Source organism: Barbatula barbatula (assembly GCF_947034865.1).
Source record: "Barbatula barbatula genome assembly, chromosome: 10".
NCBI lineage: Eukaryota > Metazoa > Chordata > Actinopteri > Cypriniformes > Nemacheilidae > Barbatula > Barbatula barbatula.
Genome location: NC_136773.1, coordinates 13,028,081 through 13,041,320, shown reverse-complemented (window position 1 = coordinate 13,041,320; position 13,240 = coordinate 13,028,081). Strand labels below are relative to the sequence as shown.

The 13,240-nt window shown below is 41.8% G+C and overlaps 2 protein-coding genes across 2 annotated transcripts; both read right to left on the bottom strand.

Moving 5' to 3' along the window:
• Window positions 1-1,755: 1,755 nt before the first annotated feature.
• On the bottom strand, window positions 1,756-4,953 carry LOC306899598 (extracellular calcium-sensing receptor-like; the record flags this gene model as incomplete). The annotated part of the gene is made up of 6 exons (XM_079465963.1): window positions 1,756-2,654; window positions 2,751-2,874; window positions 3,033-3,260; window positions 3,338-4,132; window positions 4,340-4,631; window positions 4,739-4,953. The coding sequence occupies 6 exons, from the start codon at window positions 4,951-4,953 to the stop codon at window positions 1,756-1,758; spliced, it is 2,553 nt and encodes an 850-aa protein (XP_079322089.1).
• Window positions 4,954-6,164: 1,211 nt separating this feature from the next.
• LOC306899748 (extracellular calcium-sensing receptor-like) lies at window positions 6,165-9,394 on the bottom strand (the record flags this gene model as incomplete). The annotated part of the gene is made up of 6 exons (XM_079466220.1): window positions 6,165-7,063; window positions 7,164-7,287; window positions 7,501-7,728; window positions 7,797-8,591; window positions 8,787-9,078; window positions 9,183-9,394. 6 exons carry the CDS (start codon window positions 9,392-9,394, stop codon window positions 6,165-6,167), a joined length of 2,550 nt encoding a protein of 849 aa, XP_079322346.1.
• Window positions 9,395-13,240: the final 3,846 nt, after the last annotated feature.

Sequence of the window (13,240 nt, the reverse complement as noted above, 5' to 3'; positions counted from 1 at the left end):
AGATCCAGTGATAGTCCTATATGCAAACATCAGTGACTTGAATTTGTTCCTTTGTTGCTTCAACCGGTAGCCAGTGGAGAGAGTTGAAAAGGGGTGTCACATGAGCCCTTTTGGGCTGTTGAAAGATGAGGTCTGCTGCTGCGTTTTGAACCAGCTGAAGTGGTTCGATAGCCTTTGCAGGAAGACCGGTAAGGAAAGCATTGCAGTAGTCCAACCTTGAGATGACCAGGGTCTGGACAAGTATGCTCAGTGAGGTAGGGTCTAACCTTGCAAATGTTAAATAAGGCATATCGGCATGATCGCGTTGTCTTTGCAATGTGATCATTGAAGGACAGCTGTTCACCATATAAATAACAAACCTGAGTCAACCGATTGTAATGTTCAGTAATGAGCTATACGGTCGTTAACAGATGGATGGGGCCCTTTAGCTGAACGTTTTTTAATTTGACTTAGTAAATGCACACCAGTCTGTTACTGTGGGGGCATTTTCATGCTACTAAATACAACACGGCACAAAACAAAATGTGATTGGTTACTTATCCTTTTTGTATGAACACTATGTCGAACTCGGCTACTTATGCATCTTAAAGCTTCACTCTGCTTACAAACCTATTGTTGTCAGTATAAAAGGTAACACACTTACATGATGTGTAAAATAATGTTATTTATAAACCTGATGATTAGTTTATTGTAATATGCATACATACAGGCTATTAAATTGAATATGCATACATACAGGCTATTAATTTGAATGTCCACTTTTTACTTGCAAAAAGTCAATGTCATTTTTAATAAGGCAGTAAACAACGTAGGTCCAGAATATGGCTGTGATGGAGATGGTCAGTGAGAGTCCGTTGTGTCCAGTACTGACCCGTCCAACACTGCAGAGCCTGCCACAGCCTGTAAAGAGTAGAACTCATTAAAATCATACACATATACACTGCCCGTACCAAAAAAGTCACACAATGTAATATTTCGTTGGACCGTCTTTAGCTTTGATTAAGGTACGCATTCGCCATGGCATCGTTTCGATAAGCTTCTGCAATGTCACAACTTTTATTCCTATCCAGAGGTGCATATATTTTTTTGCCAAGATCTTGAATTGTTGATGGGAGAGTTGGACCAATGTGCAAAATCTTCTCCAGCACATCCCAAAGATTCTCAATGGGGTTAAGGTCTGGACTCTGTGATGGCCAATCCATGTGTGAAAAGGATGTCTCATGCTCCCTGAACCACTCTTTTACAATTTGAGCCCGGTGAATCCTGGCATTGTCATCTTGGAATATGCCTGTGCCATCAGGGAAGAAAAAACCCATTGATGGAATTACCTGGTCAGGATATTCAGGTAGTCAGCTGACCTCATTCTTTAGGCACATAACGTTGCTAAACCTAGACCCTCCAATCCAATGAGAGGCTCTAACCTATTTCCTTAGTTAAATCCGGGTGGTGACTTTATTTTGGACTTGCAGTGTAATTATATATACACACAATGCATACAATGCACAAAGACTAAAGATATATATGAGTATAGTGTGTTTACATACGCAAATATGTGTGTGATTTGGATGTTTGACAGGTCAATTATGTTTTACCTCTTCACATTATATTAAAATAATAATATTGAGCCTACCAAGCCAGACCAGAAAAGGGTATTAAGTTGAAAAAAACATATTTCTGATTACTGATGTGTTGGTGGCAAAAATGTACATTTACTAACAAAGTGATGTCTTCTGTTCATCCCTGAGTTGATTACAATTAGGGTTTCCCCATTATATGTTTCTTTGTATTTTGCTCTGGTTTTAACAAAATTATGTAACATTTGGGGGCAAATATGCAAAATAACAAACCAAAACTCGAAGCTAAAATTGCAAATATCTCCATGGCTACAGTAAATTTTCCTGGAGAACTGATGTAAGCTGGTATAAATGTGATCCACACAGCACAGAATATGAGCATACTGAATGTGATGAATTTAGCTTCATTGAATTTATCAGGTAGCTTCCGAGCCAGAAAAGCTAAAACAAAACACAAGATTGATAACAGACCAATATAACCAAGAACAGCCCAGAAACCAACATCAGAACCTACATGACATTCTAGGATGATCTTTTCTCTGTAATAATTCATGTTTTTATGTGGAAAAGGAGGTGATATTGTTAACCAAAGCACACAAATTAGAATCTGTATTAAAGTTAGAGAAACAACACTGAGTCTCTGTTGTAAAGGCCCAAACCATTTCATGATATTACTTCCTGGAAGTGTGGCCCTGAAGGCCATTAACACAACTATTGTTTTCCCCAGAACACAAGAGATACAGAGGACAAAAGTGATCCCAAACGCTGTGTGACGTAACATACAGGACCACTCAGTGGGGCGACCAATGAAAGTAAGTGAACAGAGAAAACACAGAGTCAATGAGAAGAGCAGAAGGAAGCTCAGCTCTGAGTTGTTGGCTCTCACGATAGGTGTTTCTTTATGAAGATAAAACACAAAACATATCATAGATGTTAATAATGCTCCAAAAAATGAGCAAATAGAAAGCACAATCCCCATGATTTCTGTATAGGAAAGGAATTCAGTCACTTTTAAGACACATTTGTCTTTGTTTTCATTCGACCAATACTCCAAATCACACAGAAAGCAGTCACTAGAATCTGTGAGGAAGGAATTGAAAAAGATTATTTGAATGAAAAGCACATTACAAGGTCATTGGGTATTGGACAGTTTTTCTAGCATGTGCTAGTGTTTACCTGTGCTGTTACTGATTTCTCCATCTGCACATTGAATACAGTCATAACAGCAGACAGGTCTTCCTTTCTGTACAGCCTTCCTTGTGCCTGGAGGACAACTCTCACTGCACACAGACACAGGCACCTGTGAAACAATAATCGCATTCCATATGAAGCCCATATGTGGTGGTTTTAATAATCGGTTTCTTAGTTGTGTAATTTTCCCCTGTGTATCTGCTTTTATATATTTTGTTCAGTCATATTTTCTTAAATCATGATTATTTATTCTTTAGTTTGACATACCTGTCTGCTGTTTTCGGCCCAAACCATGATTTCTTGATCAATTTGAAGGATTTTCTCTGGAGGCAGTGAGCTGTCATACACACCAACAAGTTTAAACTGCAGACTTCCATCTTCAGCAGGCTGCCAGTTCACCAGATCATATTTTGCTCCTGGGTCACCACTCGCGTCAAAAAATATTTTCTCACCAGTTTTCACAGTGAAATTCACATCTCTTATATACGCCAACACCTGACAATAGACACAAGCATAGTTGGTTTCAGTTTGAAGTTGTTCACTTGAATCTAATAGTTTTTCCTCTTAATCACCTTCTGTGGTGTCGGCAGATCGCTTTTGCTGATGTTGGTGACAGATTTGACATCATTCATTAAATTATGTAGTGCATGTGCAACAGCATACACTGCTGTGTACACTTTACTAGCTATGCGCAGCTCTGATACATCTGTATATTCATTTTGTAGTTCTGTTAAGTGTTCTGAGCCAGTACAGACACGTGTCACACTGCCGGTGTTTCTGAAAGAGCACTGAAAAACAGTTTCCCAGAATTCCCTCAAAAGTTCATTTTTTGGTTCTTGATCAGGGTGCACAGTCACGAGAAACTCTCGCAATCCATCAAGCTTTGCGTTTGTTACAGCAAAGCCCAAAGCTCCTGTGAGAAAACGATTTTCCTTTTTTTCCTGTATAACCTGAGAAGTGATCCAGGATTCACTGCCGACCCACTGCAGCCCAGTGATGTTATGTTGTGCTATTAATTTCAGGAAGGGAACAAAGTCACTGAGTGATATAAAAGCCACCACCACCCTCGCTGTGGCTTTTTTAATCACTTCCAGTGTTTTTAGGAGCTGCTCTTTCAGATCCGTTCTGATTATGGCCTCCGAATATTCAATACAAATCCCCTCTTGTTGCGCTATTTTTTCAAATTCTGCAATTCCATTGTTACCATAGTCATTGCGACTCCTCACCGTTCCAACCCAAGTCCAGCCGTAGTGTTTTACAAGCTGAGCCAGCGCTTTGCTTTGGTAATAATCACTAGGTATTGTTCTGAAGAAGGACGGGAACCTCTTTCTGTCACTCAGGCATGCACATGTGGCAAAATGACTAACCTTCGTGAAATGAAGAGTATTATTTATTTCTTAACATTCCCATTACTACTATTGTATAAATTATGTAGTATTAATAAACACAGGTAAAACAACGTGACAAGTTCTTTTGATGTTTACATTGATTGTTTTCATATTTGTATTTATCAGTAAAGCATTTCATCATGCATTGATTCTTCATTACAATTTATGGCAGGAAAAAGTTCTTACAACAGGGATGTTAAACGGTCCTACTAAGGAGGCCGTGCCAGTGGTGGCTGTTGAGCCTGATGGTCCAACAATGGCATGAACAAATGGTGGTCTAGAACAGGAATCATCATGCAAAGTCTCTTCATAGCCATTCATTAAAGCCATAGCTGAGAGGACAGTCTGAGATACAGATCCACAGGCATCATATATTTTATAGCCCAAAGTGACACCAGGCAACAGTTGTGTGCTGTTGTTAATCTCATCTATGGCAAAAATTAACGTCTGAGCAAATTTAAACTCACGCAAGTTTAGGCTGAAAAATATAAGCATCAGATTTATAGTTTATCTAGAATCAATATAGAAGTGTTTTATATTATTTACAGTATAATGCATGATGTCAAGAAAGTTTTTCATACACACCTGATACATTTTGTTGGTTCTGGTTTGGAAGTGAAAGGCTGTATATTTACCACAGCTGTTGTATGGATTGTGAAAATTGCCCCAATGTTGATGTCTTTTTCAGTAGAAAGTAGAGGATGTGCTGGGTTGCTCAGCAGTCTACAGACTTGAGCTGTGGCTGGGACACAAGTATAATACAACAGCAAAAGCAGTAGTGACCCTGTCCTTTTTGCCATTCTAGTATGAAAGTAAAGCTGGAGCCTTTGTGGCAGCACACGGAAAGGTTCTGCCTTTTATCATATTTAAAAATTCATTTGGGATCAGCATCATGAGTGCTAGTTTGTTTTTGCCCTCTTGTAGCATGAATAATGATGAAATCATGATGCAAAAACCAGCAGCAGTGCGTTGAGAAATTACACTTTTTATTTATTGTCTCTGATTTATTGTTTATAAAATCTTGAATTTTCAACAAAATAAAATCAAGTTTAGAAAAAGTTGTGGCTACACTTCAAGTTAGCAAGAATAGTTGGTAATAACTGTATAATGCTTAGATCGTCATGACTTTATTGACTATATATGTGGCGCAATTCTTGTGTAACAGAACCACTAGGCAAACAATTGGTAAAAACTTCAAACAATGTTTTTTCAAAAACACAAGCAAGTCAGGAAAGTATGGGCATGTATAGACTACAGTATGTCTAATAATGAAAATGAAGAATATCTAGCAACCCAGTAAAAAACTGCTTTAAAATAAATATGGGGTAAACCATCAACCCATGGGTTGATTGTAAAACCCAACCTGTTGAATTAAAATAACCCATGGTCGGGTTTGCTATGACCCAACATTGTGTTGCAAAACAATCAAATTGTAATGCTGTCTAAACTTTCTATTCGGAATGTATGAAATGTTACACAACTAAATGGTGTGTATATATATTTGTAATTATGAAGCAAATGATTGGCTCTAAAGTTTCTGTAATATACATACAGGCTATTAAATTGAATTTACATTTCTTATTAATTGCAAAAAGTCAATGTCATTTTTTATTAGGCAATAAACAATGTAGGTCCAGAATATGGCTGTGATGGAGACGGTGAGTCCACTGTGTCCAGTACTGACTCGTCCTACACTGCAGAGCCTGCCACAGCCTGTGAAGAGCAGAACTCATGGGTCAGACAACCCTGACAAACATGATTCTATGTGTAGTCACTATAAAATTCAAGATATTCATCAGTTTTGCAACGTAGAGGCAGTCTGTATGTGTGTCCCAGACAGCAACATGAGTCCACGTGGGACTCTGGGCAAACACTATGTTGCTGCCAGTTTACCAAGCCATACATACCTCGGCTATTGTTAAGCTTGTTGCCATACAAAAGTAAAAAAAAGTTGTTTTATTGGTGGCAAAAATTAACATTTGTCTCAGGTTGATCACTAGGCATAATAAGTTTAGGGTTTGCACATAATATTTTTCTTTGTATTTTGCTCTGGTTTTAACAAAATTATGTAACATTTGGGGGCAAATATGCAAAATAGCAAACCATAACTCGAAGCTAAAATAGCAAATATTTCCATAGCAACAGTATACTTTCCAGGAGAACTGATGTAAGCTGGTATAAATGTGATCCACACAGCACAGAATATGAGCATACTGAATGTGATGAATTTAGCTTCATTGAAGTTATCAGGCAGCTTCCGCGCCAGAAACGCTAAAACAAAACACAAGATTGATAACAGACCAATATAACCAAGAACAGCCCAGAAACCAACATCAGAACCTACATGACATTCCAGGATGATCTTTTCCCTGTAATAATTCATATTTTTATGTGGAAAAGGAGGAGATATTGTTAACCAAAGCACACAAATTAGAACCTGTATTAAAGTTAGAGAAACAACACTGAGTCTCTGTTGTACAGGCCCAAACCATTTCATGACATTACTTCCTGGAAGTGTGGCCCTGAAGGCCATTAACACAACTATTGTTTTCCCCAGAACACAAGAGATACAGAGGACAAAAGTGATCCCGAACGCTGTGTGACGTAACATACAGGACCACTCAGTGGGGCGACCAATGAAAGTAAGTGAACAGAGAAAACACAGAGTCAATGAGAAGAGCAGCAGGAAGCTCAGCTCTGAGTTGTTGGCTCTCACGATAGGTGTTTCTTTATGAAGATAAAACACAAAAGATATAATTGATGTAAATAATACTCCAGTTAATGAGCAAATAAAAAGCACAATCCCCATGATTTCTGTGTAGGAAAGGAATTCAGTCACTTTTAATACACATTTGTCTTTGTTTTCATTGGACCAATACTCCAAATCACAAGGAAAGCAGTCACTAGAATCTGTGGAGAAGGAATTAATAAAAAAAATATTATTTTAATGAAAGCACATCACAAGATCTTTGGGTATTGGACAGTTTTAATAACATTTGCTAGGGTTTACCTGTGCTGTTACTGATTTCTCCATCTGCACATTGAATACAGTCATAACAGCAGACAGGTCTTCCTTTCTGTACAGCCTTCCTAGTGCCTGGAGGACAACTCTCACTACACACAGACACAGGCACCTGTGAAAAGATATGTAACATTATGTAAGGCACATATACAGAATATGATGATTTTAATGATTTGATGTTAGATTTAATTGCATAATTTCTCCCAGTATTTGTGCTAATTAACTTTGATATTTATTTATTTATTAATTATTCCTAAATGACCAATTCTTAATATGACTGTAACGGGCACTTCCCTCTACTCATGATTTACTTATTTTGACATACCTGACCACTTTTCTCAGCCCATACCATGTTTTCTTGATCAATTTGAAGTAGTTTCTCTGAAGGCAGTGAGCTGTCATACACACCAACAAGTTTAAACTGCAGACTTCCATCTTCAGCTGGCTGCCAGTTCACCAGATCATATTTTGCAACTGGATCACCACTCGCATCAAAAAAGAAATTCTCACCCGTTTTGAGGGTAAAACGGACATCTTTTATATACTCCAACACCTGACAATAAACACAATCATAATTGGTTTCCCTTTGAGTTTCCTGATCTATTTTATTATTTTAATCACCTTCTGTGGTGTGGGCAGATCTCCTTTGCTGCTGTTTGTGGCAGATTTGACATCATTTATTAAATTATGTAGTGCATGTGCGATAGCATACACTGATGTGTACACTTTACTTGCTATGCGCAGCTCTGATACATCAGTATATTCATTTTGTAGTTCTGTTAAGTGTTCTGAGCCCGTACATACACGTGTCATACTGCTGGTGTTTCTGAAAGTGCACTGAAAAACAGTTTCCCAGAATTCCCTCAAAAGTTCATTTTTTGGTTCTTGATCAGGGTGCACAGTCACGAGAAACTCCCGTAGGCCGTCAAGCTTGCCGTTCGCCACAGCAAAGCCCACAGCTCCTGTGAGAAAACTGTATTCTTTTGTTTCTGCTATAATTCGAGAGGTGATCCAGGATTCACTGGCGACCCACTGCAGAACAGTGATGTTTTGTTGTGCTAATAATTTCAGAAAGGGAACAAAGTCACCAAATGAGATAAAAGCCACCACCACCCTCGCTGTGGCTTTTTTAATCACTTCCAGTGTCTTTAAGAGCTGCTCTTGTGAATCAGTTCTAATTATTGCCTCTGAGTATTCAATACAAATCCCCTCTTGTTGTGCCATCTTTTCAAAAGCTGCAATTCCATTGTTACCATAGTCATTGCGACTCCTCACCGTTCCAACCCAAGTCCAGCCGAAGTGTTTGACAAGCTGAGCCAGCGCTTTGCTTTGGTAATAATCACTAGGTATTGTTCTGAAGAAGGACGGGAACCTCTTTCTGTCACTCAAGCATGCACATGTGGCAAAATGACTGACCTAAATAAAATAAAGCGGATTATTAACAACATTATTTCTTTCTTACAACAACATTATTTCTTACTCCACCCAATATTCTATACAAATTAAGTAACACTAAGTAAAACAATTGAAAAAGTGATTTTTTTTAATAACATTTGGAGCATCCTCATCATGCATGTAGACAACATTAAGCAGAAAAATAAGAGTTCTTACAACAGGGATGCTGAACGGTCCTACTAAAGATGCCATACCAATAGTGGGAGAAGAGCTTGATTCTCCAACAATGGCATGAACAAATGCTGGTTTAGTACAGGACTCATCATGCAAAGTCTCTTTATAGCCATTCATTAAAGCCATGCTTGATAATACAGTCTGAGATACAGATCCACAGGCATCATATATTTTATAGCCCAAAGTGACACCAGGCAACAGTTGTGTGCTGTTGTTAATCTCCTCTATGGCAAAAATCAGAGTCTGAGCAAATTTAAACTCACGTAAATTTAAGCTGCAAAAACACATGTCAACTGTCAGCAAATAATCTTTCTAGTAGAATTTCTAGTATGTACATTTTATCATCATTCCTGCTGTCAAAAAGTATCGTGCACTGACCTGATGCAGTTTGTTGGCTCTGGTTCAGAAGTGAATGGATGTATATTTAACATAACATTTCTATGGAGTGAGAAAACTGCCCCAATGTTGATGTCTCTTTCATCAGAAAGTAGTGGCCGGACTGGATGGCTCAGCATTCTGCAGACATGTGGTGTGGCTGTGACACAAGCTCCATATAACAGCAGAAGAAGTGACACTGTCTTCTTTGCCATTTCCATATGAAGGCAGAGCAGCAGCCTTTGTGTCAGAAGAGGGAAAGGCTCTGCCTTATATTATGTTTTGAAAATCCATTTGGCATCTAGTCTCGCGTAGCCAGACCTTTAGCCACATTCATTGGTAAAGACCCACCCAAGAGGCCATATGACTGGCTGGTAAAGCAACCAATCACATTTAGTTTTGTGCAGTGTCATGAGACATGGAATGCTTGTGGTCCAAAAGAGACACCTTTGGCTCAATCCTGCACAGATGCGAGGCGTCGAGAGAGTCCCCATTCTTAATGCTTAGGGGTCAGCTGTGGGCTGGTGGTTAGAGAGTTGGGCTTGTGATCAGAAGGTTGCCAGTTCTAATCTCAGGGCCAGCAGGTCATGACTGAAGTGCCCTTGAGCAAGGCACCTTACCCCTGATTGCTCTGCAGTAATATGTCACTGTAAAAAAACTAAAAGCGTCTGCCAAATGAATAAATGTAAATGTAATGCACCATCGCAAAGTGTGGACTGCTTGGGGACTTTCAAGTTTTCAACGAAGTAGCAGATGGAGGCCAACAGCCTCCCACCATACCTCCACCCCTGGTGCCCTCTCCTCAGGTAGCCCCCCCACAGATGGAGATTTCAACGGAGGGCATCAACTCCCTGCCAGCAGCCCATGAAGTGGCTCTGGCAGGTGCCACCCGGGGAGACCCAGGACATTGGGCGCAGCTCCAGCTATTGCTGTCGAGCCGCACTGGGACGGTTTTTGCCACATCTCAAATCAACCAGGGCCTGGTTGATCTCCAGGAGAGCTTTCCCTGGGTGCCCAGAGCATGCAACAGCTTTAATTCGACGTAGTGACATGCCACTTCCGCTGCCCTCTGCACTCTCCATGCGACGGTGCATCCTTCAGGGAAGACTTAAGGCTGGTAAGTCAGCAGACCCGCTGCCCCCCCTGCTCACCACACAACCTCCCCCCACTGGGGCAATGAAGCAGATCTCCCCGCTAGTTCATCCGTCATGATGTCCGGGGGCCTGGTCACAGCTGGTCACACCCTGAAGGATCTGCCGTAGAGGTAGGATTTAAACCAGCGGAGAGGACAGCCTGAGATTCCTAGAGATGACAGGGTTTCTGGCAGTATCTGGTGATTGACACTGCAGAGAGGTCTAGCAGAATCAGGACCGATGGTTTAGATTCTGCCTTGGCTAGCTGCAGTGCTTCTGTGACCGATAGCAGTGCAGTCATACCCAGGTCACTGCAGCGGGCAAAGCATTGTGGCATAAAGGACACAATGTCTCGTTCCCTCCATCAGGGAACTAGGGTTACATCCGTAACCAAGACGTTCCCTTTCTTTTGGTCTCTCGACGTTGTGTCGAACCGACAGATGGAGTTTTTATACGAAACACCACTGACCTTCGCTGTATCAGGACCTCAAGTGGCGTGAACCTGAACGGCTGAGAACTGCTGCAAATCATGATCTCCCAGTGAAAAAAGTAAGGCAGCACTTGAATGAGGGTGAGGGCTTTTACCAACGGGCGTTACAGGTGGGGGCCTTCCTACTCTAGATACGAGATGGCCGCCTGGCACCATGAGGGACACTGGGGAGGGCAGGAACCTCGAGAGAGGAGCCTGTGCTAAAGAGGCCACATCCTACTGACAGGGAGGTGATATGTGGAAATTACACACAAAGTCTCGCCAAATAGGGAGAACTCCTGGGAAATGGTGCACGACCCCAACAGGGGTTCATGGAACGGTGGAGTACACTGTGGGGAGGTCACAGGTTCACCAGCGGGGAATCAAGAGTGAGGAATATGTCAGATGGGACGACCCAAAGCTCAAGAAACAGGGGTTCACCCGAGGGAGAAACTCGCCTCTACAAAGCATTGGTATATGAGCCGCTCTGCCCGGCTCGTAACCAGAAGGGTTGCTTAATGGTGGATGGAATGCCTGTGCAATGCCTGCGGGAGAAAAGTGCGGCAATCTCTGTTTGGAGACAGCTCTCCCTGTGCTTGCTTACCGCAATAGAGAAAGCATCGCTCCCTGATGCGACGGTCACGTTCTGTAGGAGAGTCGCATACTACCCAACTGCATGGGTTTTGAAGACTCTACTGTAGGAGGGGAGCACTCCGTCTGGAAAGGGAAGACAGAGATAATGGTTGACTGGTGACTAAGGAAGCCAGAAAAACTTCCTGGGCTAATCAAGAGGGAAAATAAAAAAACCTTGACGTGAGCAAAGACAGCAGCCAGAACAGAGAGACACCTCTGGCGATGAACACAGCGGCACCTGCCATTGGCATCTTAGACCCGGCAGAGGGAGAAGGCAACAGACTTTGCCTTTTTTCAGCCTCAGCAGAGTCCTCAGCATCACGAAGAGGATGTGCCACTACAATGCGAAGAGGATGTGCCACTACCATGTGAAGAGGATGTGCCACTACAATCTCAGAGATCTGAATTGAACCCTGATAGGCCTGAGTTGGGTGAATCAGGGGTAGACCCTCTGATCTTGACACAAGGAGAGCAACAGATGGTAAGAGAGCGACCCCAAAAACTGAGACATCAGCCTGTTGTCCTGAGTTATGATTCATTGGGTCAACTGTCTTTGGTGCAAATAAACTGTAAGGTAACCGATACTCAGGTAACGCAGACCAAGGGTTACTGGAGGCCTTGAATGGCTCAGGTGTTTTAAAGAAATGTTTCCTTTGTTCACAGAAATTTCAGGTGGTGTAGTGTTTAAACTATGCAGTATGAGATTTACGACAATGACGTTTTACGTAATGACGTGTGGGAGTTCGCCTGCCGGATTACGGATATAACAACGGAGCGCCAGCATGTTAGCGCACGAGTGATTACGGCTGTCTTGGTAATAACTGTCTGGTGTCACATTAAAGCATACTGAATGTAAACGTCTGCTTCTTGTCGAACGTCAGTACAAGAACATCACATTGGCGACGAGGATAAACAGCAACACACTAAAAAAAGATGTCACTGGGAAACACCGTCACTCTGCAAGTATTCGATACTGAAACGGATCCGAGCTCGGTAGGACCACGTTGGACAAAATGGATACAAAGGTTTGAAAACTATATTACAGCAGTGAACATTACCGCAGATGCGAGGCAGAAAGCATTATTACTGCACATGGCGGGAGAGCGCGTGCATGACATCTATGACACGCTAGCAGCGGAGGAAGATACGTTTGCTGACGTTAAGCTGAAGCTAGGCACGTATTTTACGCCCAAAAAGAACGTCCAGTATCAAGTATACATATTCCGAAAGGCAGTACAGCAGCCGGGCGAGAACCTCGATACATACTGTACCAGACTACGCATGCTAGCAAAGAATTGTGAGTTTGCCGACGTGAGTCACGAAATAAAAGCACAGCTGATCCAAAGTTGCAGTTCAACGAGGCTGCGTAGAAGAGCACTCAGAGAACCCGAAAACAGCCTGGATGACCTTCTCGAGCACGGGAGAACTTTAGAACTGTCAGAGCAACAAGCAGCCGGCATGGAGCAAAGTGTAGCCGCATCAGTGAATGCTGTGCATCAAAATGGGCGAACAGATACCAGCCGACGCGCCGGGAGAGCTAAGCCCAACGTCCAGTGCAGGAACTGCGGTGGAAATTATCCACACGACGGAATATGCCCAGCAAAAGGAAAAGACTGTAAAGCATGCGGGAAACTAAATCACTTCGCCAAACAGTGCAGGGCACAACAAAGGACACCTGGAAAAGACTTTGAAATGAGACACAGAAATAACAGTAAGCAACACAAAATGCACAAGAAAGTGTATAACGTCACCAGCACAACACAGCATACCACACATGACTCGTCTAGTAGTGATGAAGCTTACGTATTTGCTGCCAGTAGCAACAA